At 44.7% G+C, this 27276-nt stretch overlaps 1 protein-coding gene across 1 annotated transcript in view; it reads left to right on the top strand.

Moving 5' to 3' along the window:
• Nucleotides 1–10465, top strand: part of Dnaaf5 (dynein axonemal assembly factor 5) — a 51641-nt gene extending 41176 nt beyond the window's left edge. Inside the window, exons 10-12 of the mRNA XM_015502084.2 lie at nucleotides 266–422; nucleotides 2949–3140; nucleotides 9575–10465. Coding sequence (XP_015357570.1) covers nucleotides 266–422; nucleotides 2949–3140; nucleotides 9575–9711 — 486 coding nt within the window. The 3' untranslated portion in view covers nucleotides 9712–10465. The remainder of the gene's footprint in view (nucleotides 1–265; nucleotides 423–2948; nucleotides 3141–9574) is intronic.
• The last annotated feature ends 16811 nt before the right edge of the window (nucleotides 10466–27276 follow it).

The raw sequence follows: 27276 nt of genomic DNA, 5'->3' as shown, positions 1-27276 counted from the left end.
CACCACATAAAATATAAAAATAAAAAAATAAAGATATTGTGTCCACCTAAAACTAAAAAATAAATATTTTAAAAAGTAAAATAAAAAATATTCAAGTTATGCAAGTTTTAAAATCAAGTCTACTTCCAAGTAGAACTTTCAAAACAGCTCTTCAGACTGCACGATGTCTGTGATTTGGGAACTGCTCTATGGGCAGGGGCGCCAAGTAGTGTTCTGATGGGCAGGACACCTTCCAGGCATCCCCTCACACCCTGGCCGGTTGCAGATGCAGGAAGTGCAGGAAGCACTGATGCCACAGGTGCTGGCCACCCTGGAGGAGGACGCCCAGACCACCCGGCTTATTTCCTGCCGTGTCCTGAACACATTTTTAAAGACAGCTGGTGACACAATGGATCCAGATAAGCTCATCAAGGTTTATCCAGGTAGGACACTGTTCATCAAAGCACGTTGTTTTCCCATTTGCCAGCAAAATACTGTCAAGCACTCTTTGACTTCTGGCTGAGTTGGTTCTACAAGTCAGATCCAGCATTGACAGATATAAAACACCCAGTGAGTAGAACATGGAAGGAAGGTGGACATTCTGGACCAGAGTGAGGGCAGGGAGGACAAAACTCCATGTCCACCGCAGCCAGGGCACATGACCACAAGGGTAGCAGGGACCCCTGCTCTGGCGGGTGCTGTGGCCACACCCTCACTGTGAAAATAAAATCCAGGACAACTTCCTTCACAGTACACTGGAGAGCGTGCACCTATGCTGAAGCCAGACCTGTATAGCAGACAGGGACAGAACAGACATCCCAGACTGAGACATGCAGGAGGGGTGGGAGCCAGGTGGTCAGTTAGGAGCCACCAAGAAAAGGATGTGCTGAACCAAACCAGGAACTCAGAAGGAAATTCAGTGGCTCTGGGGGAGCTTGTAAACACAGTGGCAGAAGAACAGAGAAGGCCAGCCCCAGAGCGATGGGCAGGTAGGTTATGGGCCTGCCTCGCATTCTGTCATCAAAAGCTAAGAGAGTGCCATCCATTAAAAACACCAGAGAAAACAGAAGGCAAGCAGGAATAAAGAGCAGCCAGGTGATGTGAAAAGAACCAGTAGGGGCTGGGGTGGGGCTCAGTGGGAGAGCACCTGCTTAGCCTGCACAAGGCCCTGAGTTCATCCCCAGCACCAAAAAAAAAAAAAAAAAAAAAAAAACCCAGGAAGCTCTGGAAAAATGCATGTCTGTTGTTGCTTATTTCTTAAAATGGGAGCACCCACACACTTAATTTCCAAGAGATGATCTTCAAAGATGTCTGTAAATGAAAATAAGTCCTGGAATTTAAAGCTTAGTACGTTGAAGGCGTGGAAGAGAAGGTGAGGTGTGGCCTGAGAGGAGTTGGGAGGCACCTGGGAGAGACAGGAGTGCGCAGCCCTCTGCAGACTCTCAGTCCCGCTGCAGGACAGACACTTGTGCCTCCTGAAGAAAATTGAAGTCCAGAGCCCTCTCACCTCTTCTCTCAGCTTTGCTTTTTTTAAGTTTTTGTTTTATTTTTGTTGGAACAGACGTTTTGTTCCCACCAACAGTCTTTAGGATTCTATTTTGGGGCAGGCTTGGCCAGTGTGACTTGCTGACTGCCCGGGTCAGTCTGGTCGCTGTTTGCTTTTAAAAAGAAAAGCCAGGAGGAGACTGCACGTGTTGGGGTTTGTCCTGCAGTTTACAGCAGAGGTGTGGTTATTTTCATGACAAAAGAATTCAGAAGGTTCCTGTACCTCTCAGTGCCCTTCTGTGCTCTTAAGGTGATGTGTTGAAAGAACTGTTGCCTACTTGCCCAGAGACGGAGGGACACCTTGACCCACTGTGATGAATGGGAATAGCAGGACCAGCCCTGACAGGAGGCGTCAATTCCATCAGTTACGTTGCAGCTGTGACAGAAGGGAACTTGCAGGCAGCCTCTTCTCTCCACAGCTACAGAGTTTACATGAGGAAACACCAGCCCCATGGGATCTGGACTTGGCCCGGGCACTCATAGACCTGGAGGAGTGTGCCTTTGCACTTGACTCTGTGCCCTGGCTGCCATGCACACATCCTGACTCTCACTTGATTCCTCATCCTGAGAAGCCAGGGTGATGTGCTTGCCTCGCAGGATGTGTGGACATCATGCTGTGTGCCTGGGGCAGTTTTCTCCCCTGTGCTAGTCCTTAAGATGTGCAGATGTGCGTCTTCTGCACAGTTTACAGCAGATGCCCAGCACCTGTGGGAGCACATAGGTGTCTCTCATGAGGAAGCCAGAGGCCCCTCTTTATGGGACACCCTGAACTTTGGATATTTTCCATGCCTTCCATGCAGGATAGAGGACACATTCAACCTGTGTGCCTCTCCCACCAGCACCTTCTCCTCCTACCCATACCAATCCTCCAGGTGCCAAAGGTTTTCTTAAGATCATGGGGAAAAGTATAGATGTGGTTAAAAATCTTAATCTCTTACTTTGAACGTTTCACTCATCAGGAAAGATTGTTCTGTCTTGGGGGGCAGAGTGGCCTGGTCACAATGGCCAGTAGAAACAAACTCGGAGCCATCACTGTCACTGCCTTGACCCTATCCAGAGCTGACAGTGGTGAGAGGAAGTGTCAGCAACCCAACCCCCTGCCAGCTGCTGGCTGGGAAAGATGGGCAGCCAGCCTGGGAGGCCTGTATGTGATCGACATCTTGTACCCTCTGGGCACAGCGGCTGGGCAGGGTGGAGCTGCCCAGCCTGCAGGCAGGCTCTTAGAAGACAGTACAACCTAGGCCCAGGCCAGCACAGAGTGCCTCGGCTTCAGAGCTTGAATGCCTTTTGTCTCCCTCAAGGTATGGGTTCGTGGGACCTAAGGGCAAGTGCCTCCAGTTTGTGGGTTAAATATTGTTACTGGATCTTTGCACCCAAAGTGTCGGCTTGCACCCTCTCACTCCTGTCTGGGCCGCTCCTCCTAGAGCTCTTGAAGCGCCTGGATGACGTGTCCACTGAAGTGAGGCTGACAGCGGCCTCCACCTTGCTCACCTGGCTGCAGTGCGTACAGAGCTCCGAGGGGAAAGCCTACTATCAGAGCAGCATTCAGTACCTATACCGGGAGCTCCTCGTGCACCTGGATGACCCCGAGCACACCATCCAGGACGCAGTCTTAGGTAAGCTAATGGCCCGATGTCTGCACACACCAGGGGCAGCAGCTGCACTCAGGAGACTGTGACTGTTCCTCCCAGCTTTGTCTCTGTGATTTTAGTGCTGATATCATCGTAGGAATTAAAGTTGAGAAAATTGTTTCCCCCTTTTTTTGTTGGTGCACTGTAATAAGTGCATACGGATGGGATTTGTTGTTATAAATTTGTACACTAGCACAGTACACAAGATGACCACGTAATCCGGCCAACATCGTCTCCAGCATTCCTTCTGCCCTCCCCACCTCTTACTCCTTGGTCCCTCTCCTCTGCTGATCTCCCTTTGATTTTCATGAACTCTGTCCCCACCTTTCTTTTCCTTTTCCTTGTATATTTTTAACATATGAGAAAAAACATATGACCCTTGACCTGAGTTTGACTTACTTCACATAACATAATGGTCTCTAGTTACATTTATTTTCTTGCAAATTATATAATTTCATTTTTCTTTATACCTGAATAAAACTCTGTTGTGTATAGATACCACATTTTCTTCATCCATTCATCTGTTGATGGACTTCTAGGCTGGTTCCTTAGTTTGGCTACTATGAATTATTGCTGCTATAAACATGAGTATGCATGTGTCACTGTAGTGTGATGATCTTTGATTCTTTAGGATAAATACCAAGAAGTGAGTATAGCTGGGTCATATGGTGGTTCCATGCCTGTCCTTTTGAGGAGCCTCCATACTGATTTCCATAGTGGTTGTACTAATTTACAATCCCACCAACAATATAAAAGTGTTCTTTTGGGCTGGGGTTGTGGCTCAGTTGCCTAGCACATGTAAAGCACTAGGTTCAATCCTCAGCACCACATAAAAATGAATAAATAAAGCTATTGTGTCCATCTACAGTTAAAAAATAAAAATTAAGAAATTTAAAAAGTGTTCCTTTTTCTCCACATTCTTTCCAACATTTATTATTGTTAATATTCTTGATAACTGCCATTCTGGCGTGTGAGATGAAATTTCAGTGTAGTTTTGATTTGCATTTCACTAATTGCTAATGATGTTGAACATTTTTTCATATATTTGATGGCCCTTGTATTTCTTCTTTTAAAAAGTGTCTTTAATTTGTTTGCCTATTTTATTAATTTGGTTATTTGATTTTTGGTGTAAAGGGGTTTTTTTGGGGGGGAGGGTTGGGGTTTTTTGGAGTTCTTTATATATTTTAGATATGAATTCTCTGTGAGAAGAATAGCTGGCAAAGATTTTCTCCCATTCTGTGAGTTCTCCTTTTACATTCCTAATTGTTTCCTTTGCTGTGCAAAAGCTTTGTCCTTTAATGTCATCCCATTTATTAACTCTTGGCACTATATCCTGAGCTTTGTGGGTCATATGGAGAAAGTTGTTGCCTGTGCCTATATGCTGGAATGTCGACCCTATGTTTTCTTCTAGTTTCTAATCTAATTCTAAGATCTCTGATTTGTTTTGAATTGATTTTTGTGCAGAGTGAGAGGTAAGGGTCTAGTTTCTTTCTTCTACATTTGGATAACCAGCTGTCCCAGCACCATTTGTTTTTAAAAGGCTGTCTTTTCTCCAGTGTACGTTTTTGGCACCTTTGTCAAGGATTGGATGACTGTGGTTGTGTGGGAGTGTCTCTGTGTCTTCGATTCTGTCCCACTGTACAGGGTAGAACATGTCTGTTTCTCTGTTGGTACAGTGCCATTTTTGTCACTCTAACTCTGCAGTGTAACTTGAAGTTGGGCATCGTGATGCCTCCAGCACTGCTTTTTTTGGCTTAATTGCTTTGGCTATCTGGGTTTTATTCTTCCAAATGAATTTTAGGACTGTTTCGTCTAGTTCTGTGAAGCATGTCATTGATATTTTGATGGGGACTACATTGAATCTGTGTATTGCTTTTAGTAGTATGGTCATTTTAATAATATGAATTCTGCCTGTCCGTGAACATAAGAGGCCTTTCCATCTTCTGAGGTCTTCTTCAATTTCTCTTTTCAGTGTTCTTTAGTTTTCAGTTATAGAGAAGTCTGTAGTAATAGAGAAGTCTTTCACCTCCTTGGTTAGATTTATTCCTAGGTGTTTTATTTTTTTGAGGCTATTGTGAATGGAAATGTTTTCCTGATTTCTTTCTCAGAAGATTTGTTGTTGGTATATAGGAAAGCGGTTCATTTTCGTATGTTGATTTTGTAACCTGTTACTTTGTAAATTTGTTTATTAGCTCCGGCGTCTTTTGGTGAAGTTCTTTAGATCTTCTAGGTACAGAATCATACCATCTTCAAACAGCGATGACGTGACTTTTTCCTTTCCTATTCCTATCGCTTTTATTTCCTTCGGTTGCCTAATTGTTCTGGCTAGAGTTTCTGGCACAGTGTTGAACAGGAGTGGTGACAGTGGACATTCTTGTCTTGTACCAGATTTTAAAAGAAATGCTTCCTGTTTTTCTGTGACATTTGCTTTGGGTTTTTCCTAGATTGCTTTATGATATTGAGGTAGGTTCTGTCTGACCCCAGTTTCTTCAGTTTTTTTAATCATGAATGGGTACTGAATTATATCAAAGGCCTTCAATAATGAGGAAATAAAAGTTGAGAAATTTTTTAGTAATTGTTAATTCGTTTAAAATAACAGTAATAACAGTAACTGGGAGTGGTGGCGCATGCCTATGATCCCAGTAACTCTGAAGGCTAAGGCAGAAGGATCATAAGTTCAAGGCCCTCTGGGCAACTTAGCCAGACCCTATCTCAAAATTAAAAAAAAAAAAAATTTTAAAAAGGGCTGGGGATTAGCTCATTGGTAGGACACTCCCAGGGTCAATCCCTGATACTAAAAAAATAAATAAAATAAAAACTAACATAACAATAAACCCATTATGTAACAACACAAATAACTTGTGTTTGGGGAAACATATTTTCTAAAACAAAACAGCAGAAGAGTGGCAGCGCTCTTACATTTTGCAACTCTCTCTAATATCCAGCTTGACCAGAGGTGACTAGATTCTCACATCTGCCACTGCATCCAGTCCTGTGGGGCCTGTAGTTCTTTGGTTGAAACCGGAAAAAGATGTATTCCCACCTCCACCTATCATTCAATTGGAGTAGCAAAGGGCATTTTTTTTCTTTATTTATTTATTTATATGTGGTGCTGAGGATCAAACCCAGGGCCTCACACATGCGAGGCAACCGCTCTACCACTGAGCCACAACCCCAGCCCACAAAAGGCATTTTTAAAGCCTTTTCAGATAATTGTGGGTCCTCCCCTCTGGTACCATATAGTACCAGTGGTTCCAATGGAGAGACACTGGTTCCTGAGATTCCTTACCCAGCAAATGGAAGACACCTCAGGAACCTCGTACTTCCCCCCCATTACAGTCCATCAGTCCATCTTGCACTTAACGATAGCAACATTGTTTTTGTGATGCCAGCAACAGTCACGCTCATCTTCCCCTGTGGACACTTCTCGCTGAGCAGTGTCCATCTCAGGAGAGGCCAGGCTCCTGGGGGAAAGGCAGAGTTTCTCTAATCCTGTTTCCTTGCTTGAAAGCTTAAATTTTATCCTTGGCCACAAATACCGCCAGTTGTTCCCCTTGGAGTGGTCGACTCCCTCCATCCCTCTTCTGCCACATACCCACATCACAGAACCCAGATTTGTTAGTTGTCAACATCAACTGTGGTTTCTAGCAAAAATAATGAATGAACCAGGAAGAAGCTGCCAGGTCCCCCAGCTCAGCACAGCCACTGCCCCTCGCCCTGAGAGTGTTGTGGATGTAGTTTTGACTTACAGATCCCTGAAGGGCCCTGGACTCTCAGAGCATGTTTCAAAAACTGCTGCTGGGTCATGGCATCGAGTTGTCTTAAGAACAAGGGTCATACCAGCACCAAAGAGATCTAGGCACCGGATGGAAGTGCTCTGGATAACAGAAGGAAGCTGGGAGTAGAGGCTAATTGGAAGTTGCCTAACCGACAGCAGTAACCAATGCGCAGGCAGAAGCTCTGGCTTTTACTTCTTAACAGTGTCCTTCCCAGGCACTAAATCCTGACGTAGCCTCTCCATGTCCCACCCCAGCTTGCCTGCCTCTGCATCTACCACCACCCTTGAGTCGGCTGCATGCTGACCAGGGAGCTGCTCTCCTTATACCCACCCTGCCTGCCACCTGCTCAGCCCTCTTCACAGCCACTATCCCCCACGGCCCCAGGCCCTCTGACCTCTCCAGGCCCACTGGAGCAAGTCTGCCCTGCACACTCCATTATTTCTCCCTCAGTAGGAAAACAAAGCACAGACCCTTTGCCTGCCTCTCTCTGTGAATCCCTGCTGCCATTTCCCCCCTTTTCAGCAGGGTGCCCAGAGGAGTGGTCTCTGTGACCTTTCTTACCTTGGGCAGCACTAGGCTTAGCTGGTGTCCACCCACCATCCCCTGTTGCTGGGCCTTCTCTGTCCTTCTCATCTCTGTCCCAAGAGCACCGCCCCCCCTTGGAGATCTCACTCCTGACCTCAAGCACACCCAGGTCCACATCTCTGGCAGGCCTCTGCTCTTGAACCCAGGTAAGTGTCCAGCTGCCATGGAGCAGAGCCCAAGGGTCCTTTTGGATCCTCTCACACCCTCAGCAGCATGGGCTCAGCAGGGTTCACTGGCTCCCATCCTCCTGTCCCTGTCAAGACAGACCCAGTCCCACCAGCCCTGCCGCACCCTCACAGCCCTGCGTGCCCAGTTAGGCCCCTCTCTCCATGACACGACTGCCAGTGCCCACGGGCTTCCCTCTTGACTCCAGCTGCCTGCAGTGCCCATGGCACTGGCACACAGTAGGTCTGCAACAAGAATGTGTTGAAGGTTGGCATCAGTGATAGTTTATGGAGAGTGTCCATTTCCAAGCTAGTTCGTCTGCAGCACAGAACAAGGCTTAGAAAATGTCAATGGTATTTGAATAAATATGTTTTCAGTAACACTGCTTTTAAAAGTGTTCTCTTGTCTGTGGAAAGGCTTCACCTTTCTAAGAATACTTCCAGGTGGGTCAGTGTGGCGAGGGTAGCTTATCTGGAGGGGGTCTGTAGGGTGAGGCGATGCCCAGAGGCCACCACTGGAGGGAAAGAACCACTGGGAGTAAATGGGAGTGGCAGGAGCAGGAATCACCTGTCAAATATCACCTCATTCACTGATTTGGCTCAAACACCTGCTGGGGAAGCATGTGGCTTTTGCTTGTTAATTGGTACTTGGGATTGACTTAGGAGTGCTCTACCACGAAGCTACATCCCCAGCTTTTTAAATTTTTTACTTTGCAATAGGTTCTAACTAAATTGCTTACGCCCTTTCTAAATTGCTGAGGCTGGCCTCCAACTTACAATCCTCCTACCTCAGCCTCCTGAATCATTGGGATTACGGGCATGGCCACTGCAGCCAATGGGATATATTTATATGAACTAGCAAGAATTCATTGTTCATGTGACATTTAAATTTACGTAGGCATTGTCCTATAATTTGTTAAGCAATCCTAGTGACTTGGAAGACTGAGGCAGAAAGACCTTGAGTTTAAGACCAACCTCACCAACTTACTGACCCTGTCTCAAAATAAAAAGAGCTGGGATCAGAGGTTCTCTCTGATATGCAGATGCTAACACACAATAAGGGGAGGGAGGGAAGAATAGAAGTTCACTGGATTAGACAAAGGGGGATGAAGGGAAGGGAGGGGGATCAGAATAGGAAAGACAGTAGAATGAGTCGGACATCACTTTCCTGTGTTCATATCTGAATGCACGACCAGTGTAACTCCACATCATGTACAACCACAGGAATGGGAAGTTACACTCCATGTATGTGTAATATGTCAAAATATGTTTTATTGTCGTATATAACTAAAAAGAACAAAAATTTTTAAAAAATATGAACTAGAAAAGATAAAAGAAGGAGAAATTTTGGTAGGAAGTAAATGGAAGAAAGACTTCTAAGTGAAATAATTTCATGACTCAGAAGGTAAGGAAAGGCCTTAAGAAAATATCAAAGTTGAAAACATTGTTGTGATATCTTTACCTTCTACTCCCTGTCCTCACATCCTAGCAACCGTCTAAATACCTCTACCAATTAGACCCGCTGTTGAGCAAGAAGCATATCACAAATGACTAATTACATTTTGATTCTTAAATAAAAATATTATTTTTCAAATAAGAAAAGGAGGGCTGGGTGTAGATCAGTGGTAGAGCCCCTGGATTCAATGCCCAATGCCAAAAAAAAAAAAAAATGGTTCTTCAGATGCTACCAAGGCCCTGCAGACACACAAACGGTGCCCGCTCTGTGTTCCCCAGCAGCTCCAAGGGGACTGTTGTAAGTTCCTTCTGCCCACACTGTGACCTCATCAGCCTGCGAAATGCTCACACATTCTGACCTGTGGGCTTGGGTGCGGAACACAAGGCTGCTTGCCGTTGGCTTCTGGCATCTTCAAGGGGCTTCGCTGTTTTGCAGAGGTCCTCAAAGAAGGCAGCGTGCTGTTTCCAGACCTCCTAGTACGGGAGACCGAGGCCGTCATCCACAAGCACCGCTCAGCCACCTACTGTGAGCAGCTCCTACAGCACATGCAGGCTGCTGCGACCGCTCAGTGACCACCGGTTTCGGGGCCAGAACCCATCTTGGCCTCCCCAACCACATCCACAGCCTTGACACCTTGTCTGCAGCCCAAGAGGACCATAGCAAGAAGAGCGCACCAGGACAACCCTGCTGTTCATCCTCCCAGAAGGTGCTCTGGGCCCACTTTGAGTGACATGCTGGTGGTTCTGTATTTTCATTTTATTCAGAGGCCCCAAAAATCCCATCTGAGTTAAGGTTAAAATTGAAGGCCAGTGACCTCACAGGAAAGGGAGTTGTCAGACGCTTAACTTTCCTGAACCTCACGTGCATCCCTGAGTCCTGTCCTGTTTAAGTGCCCACCAGTCACGTTCTTAACTATTCAAGAATGAAGAAAAATAAGCCAAAGTAGTTAAAAGGAAATTTCATCATTCTTTGGGTCTATCTCGGACTGAAAGGAATTGGAAATCTTATCTGTTATCGGTGGAAGTTTTCCCATTTTAAATGTACTGGACCTTGCCCCCGGGAGGTGCATGGCCACCGGTTTTCATCAGTAACGCTGGCCGGGTTAAGAACAGCTCCTCAGACCTCATGGGGAGCAGCAGTAAAGATTGTATTTTATTCTTCAGCACTTTCTACACCCAAGTGCCTAAATGATTTTGTTTCAGTGGGTGTTGTTACCATGAGCCAGTGTTTATGTTAACACGGGGAAAGGCTGTGTGTATTTTCCAACAATCAAATATTAACATTAATGCTTTTGTGTTTGGAATTTTAATTAAATTATTTATTGTAGTTGTTTTCTCTGCCTGTCTTTATGAATTTGGGTAATGAATTGACATTTTTTGCAGACAGCTGGGGTTCCTTTAATTCCAGCCTCATGGTGATCCAGCCTGGGCTCCTGAGAGTGCTGGCCACCACAGGCTGTGGTGTCCCCTCTGGTATCAGGCAGCTGGAGCCTCCGGGTGGAGAAGGCATATCCCTGGAGGAGGGATGGAGGGGGGAACTTGGAGGGGCAGGGGAGGCAGGAGTCTTGGAAGGTAGGGAAAGGGGGGAGGGATGGCCTTGGAGGGGCTGTCGGGGAGGGGAGCCTTGGAGGAGGCTGGGAAGGAAGTGGCCTTGGAGGTTGCTCGGAGAGGGGGATGGCCTTGGAGAGACTGGGGAGAGAGTGGAGAGGGGGGACTTGAAGGGGTCTGTCCCTGCACCACAGTCAGGTTACTGCAGCCCTGGAGAGGTGTGTGTGGACCCTGCTCTAGGTGTGGACACCACACTCACCCTGTCCAAGTCTGCATCCTAACTGCCCTGCAGCCCAGCTCCTGTCACTGATAAAGCAGGGAGCTATCGTGCCCTCTGGTGGGACCTTTCCCAGCACCCAAGGGCCCCTTGTTCTCTGGGTCTTCTGCCATTTCCTTCAGGAGGCCCTGAGCCCCTCCCCCATGGCATAACCAAGGCAGCCTGATGAGATCCAGGGGTTCAAATCTGAGGCTGGGGGCTGGGGATGTGGCTCAAGCGGGCGCGCTCGCCTGGCATGCGTGCGGCCTGGGTTCGATCCTCAGCACCACATACAAACAAAGATGTTGTGTTCCCCGAAAACTAAAAAATAAATATTAAAAAAATTCTCTCTCTCTCTCCCTCTCTCTCTTAAAAAAAAAAAAAAATCTGAGGCTGTTGGGGTGGCCCTGCCCCCCCTCCCCCAGCAATCAGCTTCCATCCAAAAATAAACAGAGGTCTTGATTGAGAAGACAGCGACACTGAGGTACAGGTGTGGCCTGGTGGAAAGCAGCCGAAGCCAGCTGTGCCTTCCAGGCCTGTTGGTCACAGAGGTGCTTCGAGGGAGGCCATCAAGGGAATCCACAGGACCTGCTCCTCATCAGCAGGGGTGTGTGTGGAGAAAGACCCATGTCACTCTGCAAAGGGTCAATGTCTGAACCCCTAGGAAGCAGTATTAATTCTTTGAAATTCTCATAAATTTTCTCGATTTAGTCAGCAAATGTTTGTGAAGTCCTCTGTGCCAGGCACCAGGTGGTGGAGAAGGACCGAGCAATGCAGCCGCCGCAGTCAGTTGGAACAGCATTACTGAGGTATCACTTACAGATCATAAAGTCTGCCCGTTCTAAGTGTGCTGCTTGGTGAGTTTTAGTTAATTTACAGAGCTGTGCGGTCATCACCATAGCCCAGCCTCAGAGGTCTCCTGCCCCCTGTGACTCTTCAGTCTGCCGCCCTCTGTCCCCTCACCTCAGCACCACTACTCTGCTTTCCATCTTCAGAGTTGTATCTTTTTTAAGTATTTCTGTATAAATGGAACCATGTACTATATGGCTTTCTGCATCTGACTTTTTCCTTGGCGTGGTAAAAAAGTCAAGTTGGCTTGAGGTTGATTATGCTCGACTAGACCCGGGTCAGCTAGCTCCTTCTGGGAAGGTTTTGTGGACTCCACAGTCTCTGTCACAAATGCTCAGCCCCACTGCGACTCTTAGGTAGTAACTGGTAATGACACGCACAGCAAGGTCACAGGTATTCTTTAAGTTACTTTTAGAGTCTTTAAACAACTTTCAAAGCAGATGAGAAAACAACAGGTAATGGATAACCTATAGAAAAACACCAAGTACCCAGACCTTGAGAATAAACAAACAGAAGGGAACAGAGCTCATTGGGGAAATACGTCAAGAAAGGAACTAACTCTTGACAGGGTCCACTGAGGTCAGCGTGGAGCCAGGAGTTAGGGCCATCAGCGCCTCCATATATCTTGGAAGGGAGGTTTCTTTAGTAGCGCAGGCACACTAAGACAACTTGTGACCGGCCACTGACTCCAACACCCACATTAACATAGGATTGACTTGTAGATGAAGCCTTCTGAATAGGGTGGCCACCATGACAGCTCCAGAGAGGACCAATTAGGGTCAAAAACTCCTCTGACCCACACGAAGGAGCATTTTTACACCTGATTGACACAGTGAAGAAGGTGGACCCCACTTCTCAGAGCAGCCATAAAATAGCAATAAATTTAGGGAGGCGCTGTTACTCTTTCTCTGCTCAGAGATGACCCACTCTCTTGAGAGTGCTCTCTGCTTGAACCTTACTCTGCTTTTACTTTACTTTCTCTTATAATCTCTTGCATGACATTGGGTGACGGACTTCCAATTTTCTTTCATCGGAACACCAGAACCGAGGTTTGCAGCTTCAGCTCCCCACTCTCCTGTGACATCTAACCTGGTGCCTCGACTTGGATCGACAGCCATCGATGGAACAGGTATTTAAATTTCACCTTGCTTGTCTCCCAGCCTTGGTTGAGATGACGTCTAACCTAGCCTCTGATATCTTGCCTTTTGCCTTGGATTTCACCGAGTACACTTCCTTTTGCCAAAAGCCCTTCCATGTGTCACGCCTGTGCTGTTTGTCTTATGTCATCGGGTTGTTTTTGTTCATCTTTTCTGCAATCAGTAACCTCAGTGACACCTTGTTTTCTCTGGCTGGCATGCAGACTTGCACGCTCTGTTGCTTTTTGTGCCTTTTTGAGCAGGGCCACTACGGCGGCACTGGGACTCCTCCACTGTTGAGGCTGTCATCTGATGGTGTATACCTGACTCTCTTCAGGAAGGACACCATCACCTTCTATTAGAGGCCATATCCAGAATCTGGAGGGTAATGAGCTCACCATCTTTACCTACTTACAAATCACCTCACTGGGTACTAGTTAGTTTAAGATACTTTGCAAGCAATTAAACCTTTTCTCAACTGGTTTTCTTTTCTTTACCAAAACGGTAGTTTTTGTCCTTACCATATAGTGACTCTGTGGGTTGGGGGTATGGCTCAGTGATCAAGCATTTGCTTAGCATGCACGAGGCCCTGGGTTCAATTCCCAGCTCCACAAAATAAAAATTTTAAAATGTAAAAAAATATAATGAAGTGGGAATGTATAGTGACTCTTCCTGGACACTATGCCCCTCATATTTATATTCAAAGAGAAAGTGGAACAACACTGTGATCCTTGCTCTTTTCTATGTCACTTATTTATTGTTGTTGTTGTTGTTTTGGGACTTGCAATGTTTCCAACACAGTGACACAAAAACTCCACTCCCTTCTACTCTCCAATATCAGGTCTATGCTACTCTTAAAATTTGATGCAAAAGGATTAAGGGTCACATCCCCAAGTTATATCACTGGCTGGCATAAACTTACTAAAAATGTTTCTTAAATTACAAGCTTGAGTGACAGAGGGTTCAGCAAAAAAGCCACAAGTTGCAGAGCTTGGACAGGCATGCTACACCAAGCTCTTGGGAACCACACAGGGATGCATCCTGTTTCTGGGTTTAAAGTGGACTGTATGGGAGGGAGGCTTTCATTCGGTAATCTCTCTCGGATGTCAGTACTGCTGAGGGACATCTGGGGTATGACAGACTCTGGCCTTATTTGTTTCACAGATGGAAATCAATCATCGATATCATCTACCATCCTCTTGCAGTATATCCTGAAAAACTGGGACTGTTTTGACCCACAGACCTTCAAGAAGAAGAGATTAATTTTCTTTTATAATGTTGCATGGCCTTAATATGAATTAGGGGATAAAGAGAAATGGCTCATCAATGAAAGTCCAAACTATAATACTCTTTCCCAATTAGGTTCTTTTTTGCAGAAAAGAAGGGAAATGGTCAGAAGTCCTCTTCATACAGGCTTTCTTTGATGATGCTCTTGTAGCAATGATGAGTCATGACACTGCTGGCCTATGGGATCCCCCAAAACTCCACCTTCCTCCCTCTCAACTGTGTGCTTCACAGTCAGATCCATCAAAGTCTAATTCCCCCACTCTTCTCTGTCCACCATTACCTACTGCTCCTGTTTGTTTCATCGCAAGCCTGTCCCCATTGAGCCCGAGACCAGATGACGCCCATTACAAGAAACAAGTGGAGAATTTGGGACAGTCAGAATACAGGTGCCTTTTTCTATGTGAGATCTAAAACAAATTAAGTGGGATTTGGGGAAGTTTTCTAATGACCCTGATAAATATATAGAGGGATTCCAACATTTAACCCAAACTTTTGATCTAACCTAGGGAGACAAAAACAGTAATTTTGAGTCAAACTCTAACAGACACAGAGACATTGGGTAACAGAAGTGGCTAGGGCTCTGGGAAATGATTACTTACACTTTATACCCTGTGGGACCTTCAGCTGTCCCAACTGAGGACCCTCAATGGAATTATGATGAATCAATTGGCAGGTGGCATAGGGATTTCATGATCACTTGTCTCATGGCAGGACTTTAAAACAGTAGGATAGAACCTATTAATTACATGAAATTGGCAACTATTGATAAGAGGTTAGAGAAAAATCTCACAGCTTTTCTAGAAAGATTGAAGGAAGCTTTAGTAAAATATACACTCTTCCCTCCTACATCTCTTAAAGGGCAACTTATTTTGAAAGATAAATTCATCACTCAGTCCACTTCAGATATTAGAAAGAAATTACAAAAAATGGCAGCGGGTCCTGGGACTTCCCTTGATGACCTCCCCCAGGTAGCCTCCCAGGTCTTTTGTAATGAAGACTGAGAGGAAACTTTAAGGGACGGGTGAAAAGAGAAAAAGAGGGATGAGAGAAAGGCTGCAGCTCTTGAGTCCACCTCTTCCTTTCTCCACAGGACCTCTAGCCCTGAAGACATCTGTCGTCATTGCAGAAAACCAGGACACTGGAAGAAAGATTGCCCAATTAAGGGCAAAGCTTCCAAAGACTCCTTGCCGTCAATGAGGCAGGAGAGGCTGCTGGCAAGCTGACTGCCCTCAGGGCCGAAGGGGCCTCAGATCAGACACTCTCCAAGTGATGGCCCAAGAATGAGGAGGCCTTCAGACTTGGTCGGCAGCCCAGTCGCCATCAATGGGGCTACACCAAGGGTAATTCTGGAGGTAAGAACTAGGCCATTCAATTCCTTTTGGATTCTGGCGCCACCTAGAGTGCTTTGACTTCATTCCCTGGACACCTTTCTGCTGATTCCAGCTCAGTAGTTAGTGGAGGCCAATGAAGAACCCAGGGTAAGACATTTTACTCCTCCTGTGTGTCGCAGTGGGGAAGATGTAATGTTCACTCTTCTTTTTTTTTTTGGTAATGGCTAAATGTCCAACTCCATTATTGGGTCATGATATCTTAATAAAGTTAGGAGCTTGTCTAAGTTTTAAGTTTTCCATTCAAGGAACTCCAAGGGGTATTTTGTTTGTTTGGGCTTTTAGTTTTGTTTGTTTGTTTGTTTTTGGTATGGGAATTGAACCCAGGGACAATTAACCACTGAGTCACATCCTCATCCCTTTTTTTATATCTTTATTTTATTTGTTTTTATTTTAATGTGGTACAGGGATCAAACCCAGTGCCACACACATGCTAAGCAAGCGCTCTACCACTGAGCCACAACCCCAGACTCCATTCTCATCCCTTTTTATGTTTTATTTTGAGGCAAAGTCTTGCTAAGTTGCTGAGGCTGGCCTTGAACTTATGATCCTCCTACCTTAGCCTGGCAAGTGTCTGGAATTATAGGCATGTGCCACTGTGCCCAGCAAGTTCCTCCTTCCTTCCTTCCTTCCTTCCTTTTTTTAATGTTGTCAATAGTTGAACAATCAGAACAATTAATTGACATTACCTTGTTGGGTATCTCCCTAAAAAGGGATGACTATATAAAATTACAATCTCTAATGCTACAACAAAAGGAAGAGATGTACCATCACGAACTACTACTTGTGCAGATGTTAAATTGTGGCCTATAAAAAAGACTTTGTCACACCCAGGTCATGGGGAAAAAACTTCATTTTAGAGCAAGCCAATTTCCAAGCTTTTGCAGCTTTTGAGCCCATCTACTCCTCATCTTCCACTATTAATACCAGAATGTCAAATATGTAAGGATAGTTACTATCAAATTTGGGATGAATATAGCCAGGCCTGGTGGCACATGCCTATAATCTCAGCAACTCAGGAGGTTAAGGCAGGAGGATCAAAAGTTCAAGCCAACCTCAGCAACTTAATGAGGCCCTAAGCAAATAAAAAGAGCTGGGGATGTGGCTCAGTGATCAAGTGCCCCTGGGGTTCAATTCCCAATTTAAAAACAAATTGGGGGGATGCATATATATGGCTTACACTTAGCACAGGACATCTAAATCAGAAGGCCCCGATCTGTTGGGAATAATATAATTACACTTATGGTAGGTAGCCTAATTCCATTCAGGAGTTAAAATGGACCCCAGAATCTCAATATCAACATATTTTGATTTAATAGACTGATGACTGATTTGGGACTAATTGGTTCATCAAGACCTGGAATTGGGTGCACAGCACCCAATGGGACCCAGTGGATATCTAGGAACAACTTATGGCCCCGGCTGTCTCCAGGCTAGATGAGAAGATCTACTATTGAGAGATGGACACAAAACAGGGCACCTGAAAACCTCCCCAGCGTCAAGCATGGATGGGGATAAGCCATTTTTCATTGGTATGACCATTTAACTTCCCTGTTTATTCCAAAAATTGCTCTAAAGGATATAATCTGGCCTGTGGAAGCTCTGGACCAATTATACCCCAGAAACTCTCCATGACCCTGAGAGAGGTGTTTGTCTCCTTAACTCAGAGAAAAGCTGTTTTACAAAACCAAATTCAGACTGGATGTTGTGTTTATATACATCCCTGACAACTCTGACCACGTGACTAAATTCCTCAAAGACTTGCACTTCCAGATAGATGCTGTGCCCTCACCAGCCTTATCATGGGGACAACTTTTTAGTTCATGGTTTTCTGGCACTGGCTAATAGAGGAAATTGCTGGTGTCTGTAGTCATTATCATGCTCGTTGATATATTCGGATGTCGCTGTACCTATTGTATCCATCTTATTCCCATATGTGAGTCTTTTTGTTTTTCTCATAGGGCATCTGCCTCCCAGATGGCTTTATTATCTGTTTCTACTAAATCAGAGATTTGCCATGGTCCCCAGGATGACCTTATTTGTAATCTAGAACATTTCACTGACTGCAAAGACTAGGCATACCTACCCAAAAGGCCTTGCCCCTCATCAGCCAATGATTTTATTTTATCGCCCTTGTTCCCTATATGATTTAGGGTCTCCAGTCCTTCAGGGGGGAACGTTAGGTAGTAGCTAGTAATGAGCAGTGAAACGCAGGGCAAGGTCACAGTTATTCTATAAATTACTTTTAGGGTCTTTAAACCACTTTCAAGGCAGATGAGAAAACAACTGGCAACAGATAACTTGTAGAAAAGTGCCCAGATCTTAAGAAGAAACAGATGGAAGCAAAAGGAATTAGTTGGAAAAATACATCAAGAAGGATTAATGGGACTAACTCTAGACAGAGTCCACTGAGATCAGTGTGAAGCTAAGAGTTAGGGCCATCGGTACCTCCGTATATCTTGGAAGGGAGGTTTCTTTCGTAGCCCAGGTATACTAAGGCAACTCTCTCTCTCTCTCTCTCTCTCTCTCTCTCTCTCTCTCTCTCTCTCACCAAGGATTGAGCCCAGGGGCACTTAACCACTGAGCCACATCTCCATCACTTTTTTTTTTTTTTATTGTGAGACAGGGTCTCACTAAGTTGCTTAGGGCCTCACTAAGCTGCTGAGGCTGGCTTGGAACTTGCAATCCTCCTGCCTCAGCCTCCTGCCTGCCCTGGGACTACAGGTCTGTATCACTGTGTAAGGCAACTTCTGACTGCCCACTGACCCCCATACCCACATTAACATAGGGTTGACTTGTAGATGAAGCCCCCTGTATAGGGTGGCCACCATGACTGTTCCAAAGAGGACGAGTTATGGTCAAAAATTCCACCACCCCCAACATAAAGGAGGAGTTTGACACCTGATTGGCAGAGTGCAAAAGGTGGACCCCAGTTTTCATAGCAACTATAAAATCGCAATGAAATTTAGAAAGGCACTGTTACCTTTGCCGTTCTCTGCTCAGAGACAACCTATTCTTCCTCCCCCCCTTCTCTCTCTCTCTCTCTCTCACTCTCTCGCTCTCTCGCTCTCTCATACTCTCTGCTTGAGCCTTACTTTGATTTCAATTACAAAGTTCTTTTGCAGGGCTTTGAGTGACTAACTTTAAATTTTCTTTCATCATAACACTAAAAACAAGGGTTATAGCTTCAGTTTCCCATATTCCTGTGACATTACCATTCTCTTGTCATGAACTTTGGGCTGAGTGTGTGTGGCTTTTGTGAATGAAACTGCCCTGAGCTCATGTCTGTCTCTGTGGAACAGAATCATGGGTTCACATCTGGTAAGTGTGGACCCCGAGTGGATTGATTGCTATTTTTAAACATATCGATCTGCAATTAACCGCTCATATTTAAAGCAGGCAATTTGGTGAATTAGACGTGTGTATGCACCATGACATCACCACGGTGGCTGGCACAGGGGGCCTTTTCTGGACAGTAGGCCTTTACAGCCCCACCCTCCCTCTACTCGAGGCCACCTGCTTTTAGTCACTACACAGTCATTTATTTGCATTTTTAGAGTTATGTGTAACTGAATTTATAAATGTTTTATTTGTCCTGCTAATTTCATGCAATGTAATTATTACTTTTTTTATTTTTTTTAGTTGTAGTTGGACACAATGCCTTTATTTTATTTATTGTTATGTGGTGCTGAGGATCGAACCCAGCGCCTCGCACATGCTAGGCGAGTGCTCTACCGCTGAGCTGTAACCCGAGCCCCACGATGTAATTATTATTTTTTTCTTTTGTACCTGGAATTGAACCCAGGGATGCTTAATTACTGGGTCACATCCTTAGCCCTTTTTATTTATGTATTTATTTTGAGATAGGATCTCACCAAATTACTTAGGGCCTTACTAAGTTGCTGAGGCTGGCTTTGAACTTGTGATCCTCCTGACTCAGCCTCCTGAGTCATTGGAATTACAAGGCATGTGCCACAACACTGGGAACAATGTAATTATTTTGAGACTCACCCATGCTGGGGCGTGCATCATCGCTCTATCCCTTTGTATTCCTTAGTGTCACTGTGGCTGGACCACAGCCCATCACCTGCTGATGGGTTTGGGCTTGAACTGCTTCTAGCTTTTGGTTCTTAGCAAAAAAAGCTGCTTAGAATATTACATATGAATTTTTAAAATTTTAAAAATTTTAAAATTTAAAAAAAAAAATTTTAATTTTTTTAAAAATAATTTTTAGTTGTAGGTGGACACAATAGCTTTATTTTCATTTATTTATTTTTATGTGTTGCTGAGGATCAAACCCAGTGCCTCACACATGCCAGGTGAACGCTCTACCACTGAGCCATAACCCCAGTCCATGTATAATTTTTTTGTATGATAGGTGCTTTCATTTTTATTGTATACACAACTAGGAGTAAAATGGCAGTCATTGTAGCTGTACACTTATGTTTTATTTAAGAAACTAACAAACTGCTTTTCAAAAGTATTGTACCATTTTATATTTCCACCAGCAGCCTCTGAGAATTGGTCCCCTCCCCAACCCCACCCCCCATCTTTGCCATACTTGATAGGTCAGTGTTGAATTTTAGCCATTCTCATAGACGTGAAGTCATATCTCAGGATAGCTTTAATTTGTATTTCCCTAGTGTCTAATGCAATGAGAATCTTTTCATGTGCTTATTTGCTATCAGTATATCTTTTCTGTTGTTTTTAAAAACATTTTGCCCAATATTTTATTTTTTTTTTTTTGAGAATTTTAATATTTATTTTTCAGTATTTGGTAAACACAACATCTTTGTCTGTATGTGGTGCTGAGGATCAAACCCGGGCCACACGCATGCCAGGCGAGCGCGCTACCGCTTGAGCCACATCCCCAGCCCTATTTTGCCCAATATTTTAAAAACAAGGGTTTTTTTTAAATTTTTTTAGTTGTTGCTAGACCTTTTGTTTTTATTTATTTATTTTTATGTGGTGCTGAGAATCGAACCCAGTGCCTCACACATGCTAGGCAAGCGCTCTACCACTGAGCCGCAACCGCAGCCCAAGGATTGTTTTCTTGTAGAACGTTGAGAATTTTTGTCTATTCTGGTACAAGTGTTTTGTCATATAGATGACTTGCAAATAGCTTGTCCCTGCCACTTGTCTTTCATTCTTTCTACAGTATCTTTGAAAAAGTTTTTAATATTGAATGAAGTCTAACTTATGGATTTGTTGTTTGATGGGTCAGAGAGATTTCAGTTCCTGAATTTTAAGAAGCTCAAAAAGTTGCCGTCATAGAGCTAATGAGTGGGAGCTGTCTACGTCTTTTGGTGCCTTTGATTTGATTATTGGTGCCTGTATCACTCAGTCAAAATAGCTTCACTGAGACTGTAATTTATGATTAGAAGCCTGACAGTGGTGACTCTGCCCCTCTCCAGCCAGCCCTCCTGTTTCTTCCAGTTCCAGAAGGATGTCAGGTCATCAAAGCGAAAGCTTTATCAGAAAGTTATCTGGGGGCTGGGGCTCAGTGGTGGAGCGCTTGCCTAGCATGTGTGAGGCACTGGGTTCCATCCTCAGCACCACATAAAAATAAACAAATAAAATAAAGGCATCTGTCCATCTACAACTACAAAAAAAAAAAAAAAAGAAAGTTATCCATCTGATAGCCAAGCATGGTGGGGCAGACCCATCATCTCAGCAACTCAGGAAGTTGAGGCAGGATCCCAAGTTCAAGGCCAGCCTGGGCAAGTTATCAAGACCCTGTTTCCAAATAAAAAATAAAAAGGGCTGAGGGTGTAGCTCAGTGACAGAGCACCCCTGGGTTCAATCCCCAGTACCAGGGTGGGGGACTTGAGACTTGTACCCAAGTGTTCACAGTAGCCTTATTACAGCCACAAACTGAAAATAAGCGAAATGCCCACCGACAGGAGTGAATCTGTAAACAATCTGAAGCACACAGAGTAACGGAATGCTACTCTGCCACAAGAAGGAGCCAACGACTGGCACCGTGTGACAAGCATGGCTGTCACGGGCTCCAGGCTGAAGCCAGGCATAAGAGCTTTCTTTCAAGGTGAGATTCTAGAACTGTCGAAGCTATTCCTCAGTACCTTTAAAATCCCTGAATCGGTGAGTATACGTGGGTCCATGCTTCTGTGTGTGTGAATATTGTGTAAGGCTTTTCACAATGAAAGTCTTAGAACATTGAAAACAACCACCTGGCTGGCCTCAAGGGTGAGGGCTGCCTCCTCGAGGCAGGGAACCATGGCCCCCTTTAGGGCAGGCTCTGGCTGGCCTTTTCCTACAGTTGCCTCCTGAGCAGCCTGGAGACTTGGTTTTCTCTGAAGACAGGTCCTTCNACACAGGAGGGCTGGCTGGAGAGGGGCAGAGTCACCACTGTCAGGCTTCTAATCATAAATTACAGTCTCAGTGAAGCTATTTTGACTGAGTGATACAGGCACCAATAATCAAATCAAAGGCACCAAAAGACGTAGACAGCTCCCACTCATTAGCTCTATGACGGCAACTTTTTGAGCTTCTTAAAATTCAGGAACTGAAATCTCTCTGACCCATCAAACAACAAATCCATAAGTTAGACTTCATTCAATATTAAAAACTTTTTCAAAGATACTGTAGAAAGAATGAAAGACAAGTGGCAGGGACAAGCTATTTGCAAGTCATCTATATGACAAAACCAAGATCAGAAGCTGAGTCTGAGTACACAACTGGGGTGGCACAGAGGGTGTCCTAGAGCCCAGTGACTCAGGATTTCACAGACTCTTCTCCCCAAATGCCCCAGCGCTGCTTCCTCCTGGTTTTCAACTTCCACTTTTTCCAATTTGGGTACAGTCCACCTCTCCAGCCTCTCCAGGGACACAAATTAACTGTGTTTAACATTAAATCTGAAATAAGTCATGGTAGTACATGCCTGTAACCCCAGAGGCTCTGGAGGCTGAGGCAGGAGGATTGGGAGTTCAAAGCCAGGCTCAGCAAAAACGAGGTGCTAAACAACTCAGTGAGACCCTGTTTCTAAATAAAATGCAAAATAGGGCTGGGGATGTGGCTCAGTGGTTGAGTGTCCCTGAGCTCAATCCCTGGTACTCCACCACCACCCCCAAAAAAAAAAACCCATGTTAACACCCAGTGACATGCTTCAATTCCATTCTTTTTTTTTAAGTTCCTCTATGTACATTTTTATTTGCTACTGAAAATTAAAATAGCACATCAAAATTCCTTTTATTGCAATTCGGATTTTTGAAAACCAGAAAAATCTAATTATCTATTCCAATTATTACACTCTAATCAAACTACCCAATATTCCCTTTACATCTCTTCCAGCCCCTGAGTTTTATTTCATAGATTTCGGACTTCCAAAATCCACAGGAAGGGACTGGGGTTGTGGCTTAGCAGTAGAGCGCTCCCCTAGCACATGCGAGGCTCTGGGTTCGATCCTCAACACCACATAAAAATAAATAAATAAAGATATTGTGTCCAACTAAAAAATAAATATTAAGCAAAAAATCCACAAGAAGACTTGAGACCCATTGGTACTTCTTTGGGAAGAACAGAAAAGTAAAACTAAAGTATATTGAAGTCATTTATATACATTTTAAACACAGAGATCCCTTATAAATTACTGACATTCAGGCATGAAGAGATTGTAATTCCACTCTTAATGTGACCACTTACGGTGCTCATTTGCAGTAAAACTTTGAAACAGTGACTAGAGCCACAGGCTGTGATATTTTTGTTTGCTAAGTGAAAATTTTAGTTCCATCATGAGCTATTTTGCTAGATTTGAATAATGTCTGACAATAAAAATAATGATACTTTTTAAAAAAGTTTTACTGGCATATGGTCATGCCTACTTGTTTATATATTGCCGGTGACAGAGATATTTGTGCTGCAGTGACAGAGTTGAATAGCTGTGACAGCCACTGAAAATATTTATTACCTGACTCTTTACAGAAGTGGTCAGCTGACCTCTACTTGAGGACACTCAAGCTTTGTCTTTTGTTTGGGGTGAAATAATGATAAAATGATTTTTTAAAAAATGACAATTAGAGTGGGGGGTACAGCTCAGTGGCAGGGTACTTCAGTTCCCCCCCAGTGGATGGAGTGACTTAAAAACTAAATAATGAACTGAGAAAATGATAAAATATTTATTATTACATGATTATCTGTAAAATATATTTGTTACATAGAGGAAGGAAGTATTTTCAACAACTACTCTAGGCATAAGTGAAAAGAAACGAGGTTTGCAACTAATAACCTGGGCCTTTTACAGTGTCCCCCCTGCCCCTCCCCCAGGAGCCCCAACTAAAGACAGGTGAACATGAGCTGCACATGGTGGGCAGGACCTCCATCAGGGGCCTGGCCCAGGAGAGTTCCAGGCTCCCTCCCTCTGGAGTGTGCACCATCTTGGTCCCTTCCCTCAGGGGATGTACCCACACTGTCCACCTTGTGCTTATCCAGAGGGAGAACTGCCCCTCATGGAGACAGTACTCCAGGCTCTCAGCCTGGACATTTATTAAATCATAATTAATAGCTCATTTCATTGCATGGAGAGCAAGATGTTTCCAACCAGAAGACAGACTCTGAAACAGATAAAGCCAGAGCCAGGACAGGAAAGCAGCTCTGCACCCCAAATGCCACCCCAGGGTCCTGACAGGGGTCCAACATGGTTGGTGTAGTCCATGAAGAGCCTCCCTCCCTTATCAGCTGTGTCCTTCCTGCAGAGGAGAAATCCAACCCTGGAGAGAACCTTTCCCTGGGGCAGGGGGAAGCCAAGGGCAGCAGCCCCTGCGTTCCTTCTCCATGTGACTCCCTCCTTTCCTTTTTCTGGGACAGTTATAAAGAGTGCTCAGAGTTAACCGCATATGAAAGTCCATCTTAAAAAACTGGTTCCAGGCTGGGCATGGTGGCCCACTCCTGAAATCCCAGCAATTTGGGAGGCTGAGGCAGGAGGATCGCAAATTCAAGACCAGTCAGCAAATTTGTGAGACCCTATCTCAAAAAGGGATGAGGATGAGTCCCGTGGGTTCATTCCGCAGTAGCACAAAACAAACAACAAAACCTGTCTGCTTCCGAGACCAGGACGGAGCAAACATGAGCCTGGCACTGCACAGGGTAGAAGCCAGGAGAGTTACAGCAAGAGAGGCTGTGGGAGAGTCTAGCCAGCCGGAGGCGCCCCTAGTGGCCAAGCCTGGAACCACATGAGCAATAAAGCCAGGGTACCTTCACAACAGAAGGCCTGCGGTGCCCTAAGAGCCTAGGAGAGATGGTTCTTCCTTACAAAAATGTTCCTTTAGATGAGACAGATATGAGGGGAACAGAAAGTTAACATTAGGCAGACACAGCAGTAGTAATTGCAGCAAGCAAGGTCCCTAAGGGATGCCAAAAATAGTGGGAAACATTCCTGAGACGCATTATTTTCAGTTTCAAATATCTCTCCTGATACTTGTTTTTTTTGTTTGTTTGTTTGTTTGTTTGTGGGTTTTTTTGTGAATAAAAAGGAAAAATAGTAACTTTCAGTGTCAAATTTGATCCAAGTTTAAAACATCAATTTTGTGTTCCCAAAGACCACACACCAAGGACACAGGTGACATCTGTGCTATTCTTGCCCAGAATGTGTAACCTCATTCTAAGCATGGGAAACATCAGACGTGCCCTGTTGCAGAGCACTGCAAGATGGCTGAGCAGTGCCCCTAACGTGTCCCACTCCCAGAAGACAAGGGAATTGTGAGAAATTGTCCACACGGAGCTGCTTAGGAGACCCAGCAAGTAGAGGCAGCATGGGACCCCGGAGTAGCCCAGAACAGGAAAAGGACGGGGAGGAGAACTGGCAGTCTATGGTTTAGTTGACAGGACTGTGCCAGAATTGAATTCCTGGTCTTGATGTTGTGCCTTGGTTACATAAGATGTTAGTATTAGGAGAAGGTGAGCAAAGAGTAGATGAGAACATGCTGTTACTTCTGCTTTGTTTTTGCACCAGGGATTGAACCCAGGGATACTTAGTCACTGAGCCACCTCCACACCCTTTTTATTGTTTATTTATTTGTTTAATAACTTAAAAAAAAAATGTGGTGCTGAGGATCAAACCCAGTGCCTCACTTGTGCTAGGCAAGTGCTCTACCACTGAGCCACAACCCCAGTCCTTATTTTTTATTTTGAAACAGGGTCTTGCTAAATTGCTTAGAGCCTCGCTAATTTGCTGATCCTTTCAATTTGTAATCCTCCTGCTTCTGGTCCCAAGCTGCTGGGATTACAGGCTTGTGTCACCATGCCCAGCACTTTTACAACGTTTATGTTAAAAAAAAGTCTAAAAATTGTTTCAATATAGAATATATATGTATAAATGTGTGCGTACACACACATATATACACACAGATAGACACACACATACATACATACATACATGTACATGCAGGTGGGTTTGATTAAACAGAAAACTTGTCACTCTCCTGGGCAGGGTGAGCAAGGACATCCAGCACTGGGCTGACCTCATGTCTCAGGAAGGTCAGGCTGGTGCCAGGCAGGATGGAGTTCCTTTGGTAGAGTCCCAGCTCTGAGCCCGACTCCACCAACTGTGCAAGAACAAATGCCCTGAGCAGGAACACATTTGGCAAGCCGGAGGGTCAGTAAGGAGGCCTGAGCCAGGGAACCTCTCCCTGGGCAAGAGGAAGATGGCAGGTTTGGGCAGGTGGCAGAGTAAGACGATGAGGCCTCATCGGGTCAGGTTGCAGGAGACGCACTCACCTCCCAGAAGCTCTCATTACCATCTTATTATTATGATTATTATTTTTTAGGTTTCCCTTGAGAACCTGTGCAGCATTAACTAATGTACTGCACTTAAATCCCACCCATGTCCTCTGACCCCCGCATCCTTTCCTCAGCCTCTCGCAGTTCGTGGTGGCTGGTGCCTGATTTGCATTTTCAGGGTCACTGTATTTCATGGTGTGCATGTCTGTTGATTCCAAAAGCCACAAGAGGGACCAGCAGTGTTTTCTGATTATGCCTTCCTGTGACTTTTATTTGTTAAACAACCCAGTGACCAATATCTCTCTCCCACTAAGCCTGGTAAACTTTTTTTAAAAATATTTTTTTTGTTAGATGTTGATGGATCTTTATTTTATTCATTGATTTTATATGTGGTGCTGAGAATCGCACCCAGTGCCTTCCACATGCTAGGCAAGCATTCTACCACTAAGCCACAACTCCAGCCCTAAGCCTGGTAACCTTAAAGACAAAGATTATACTCCACAAATCGTTCAAGATAATGCCAGAGTGTGGCTTGTTTTGTATTTTATTTAGAGTCAGGGTCTCACTGAGTTGCTTACTGCCTTGCTTTTGCTGAGGCTGGCTTTGAACTCACGATCCTCCTGTCTCAGCCTCCTGAGCCGCTGGGATTACAGGAGTGTGCCACCACACCTGGCAGTAAGTATATGTTTAATATGATGACAACGTGCTGTTCTGTTCACCATCTGACATTCCCTCCAGGGATGTCTGAGGGTTCCAACTGCTCCAGATCTTTCCCTTCACTTGGCAATGAATGGCCAGTTGGTTAAACGTTAGCCCTTCTAGTGGGATGCAGTGGGCCCCCACATGCTCTGTGCTTCCATTGGGATGGATGATGATGAGCATCTCTATGTGCTCATTAGTTTTTTTTTTTTTTTTTTTTTTTTTTTTTTTTTTTTTTTTT

This window comes from Marmota marmota, unplaced genomic scaffold (genome assembly GCF_001458135.2).
Source record: "Marmota marmota marmota unplaced genomic scaffold, marMar, whole genome shotgun sequence".
In the NCBI taxonomy this organism is placed as follows: domain Eukaryota; kingdom Metazoa; phylum Chordata; class Mammalia; order Rodentia; family Sciuridae; genus Marmota; species Marmota marmota.
The sequence above is the reverse complement of the archived record's forward strand: the minus strand, read 5'-3'. Positions and strand labels throughout refer to the sequence as shown.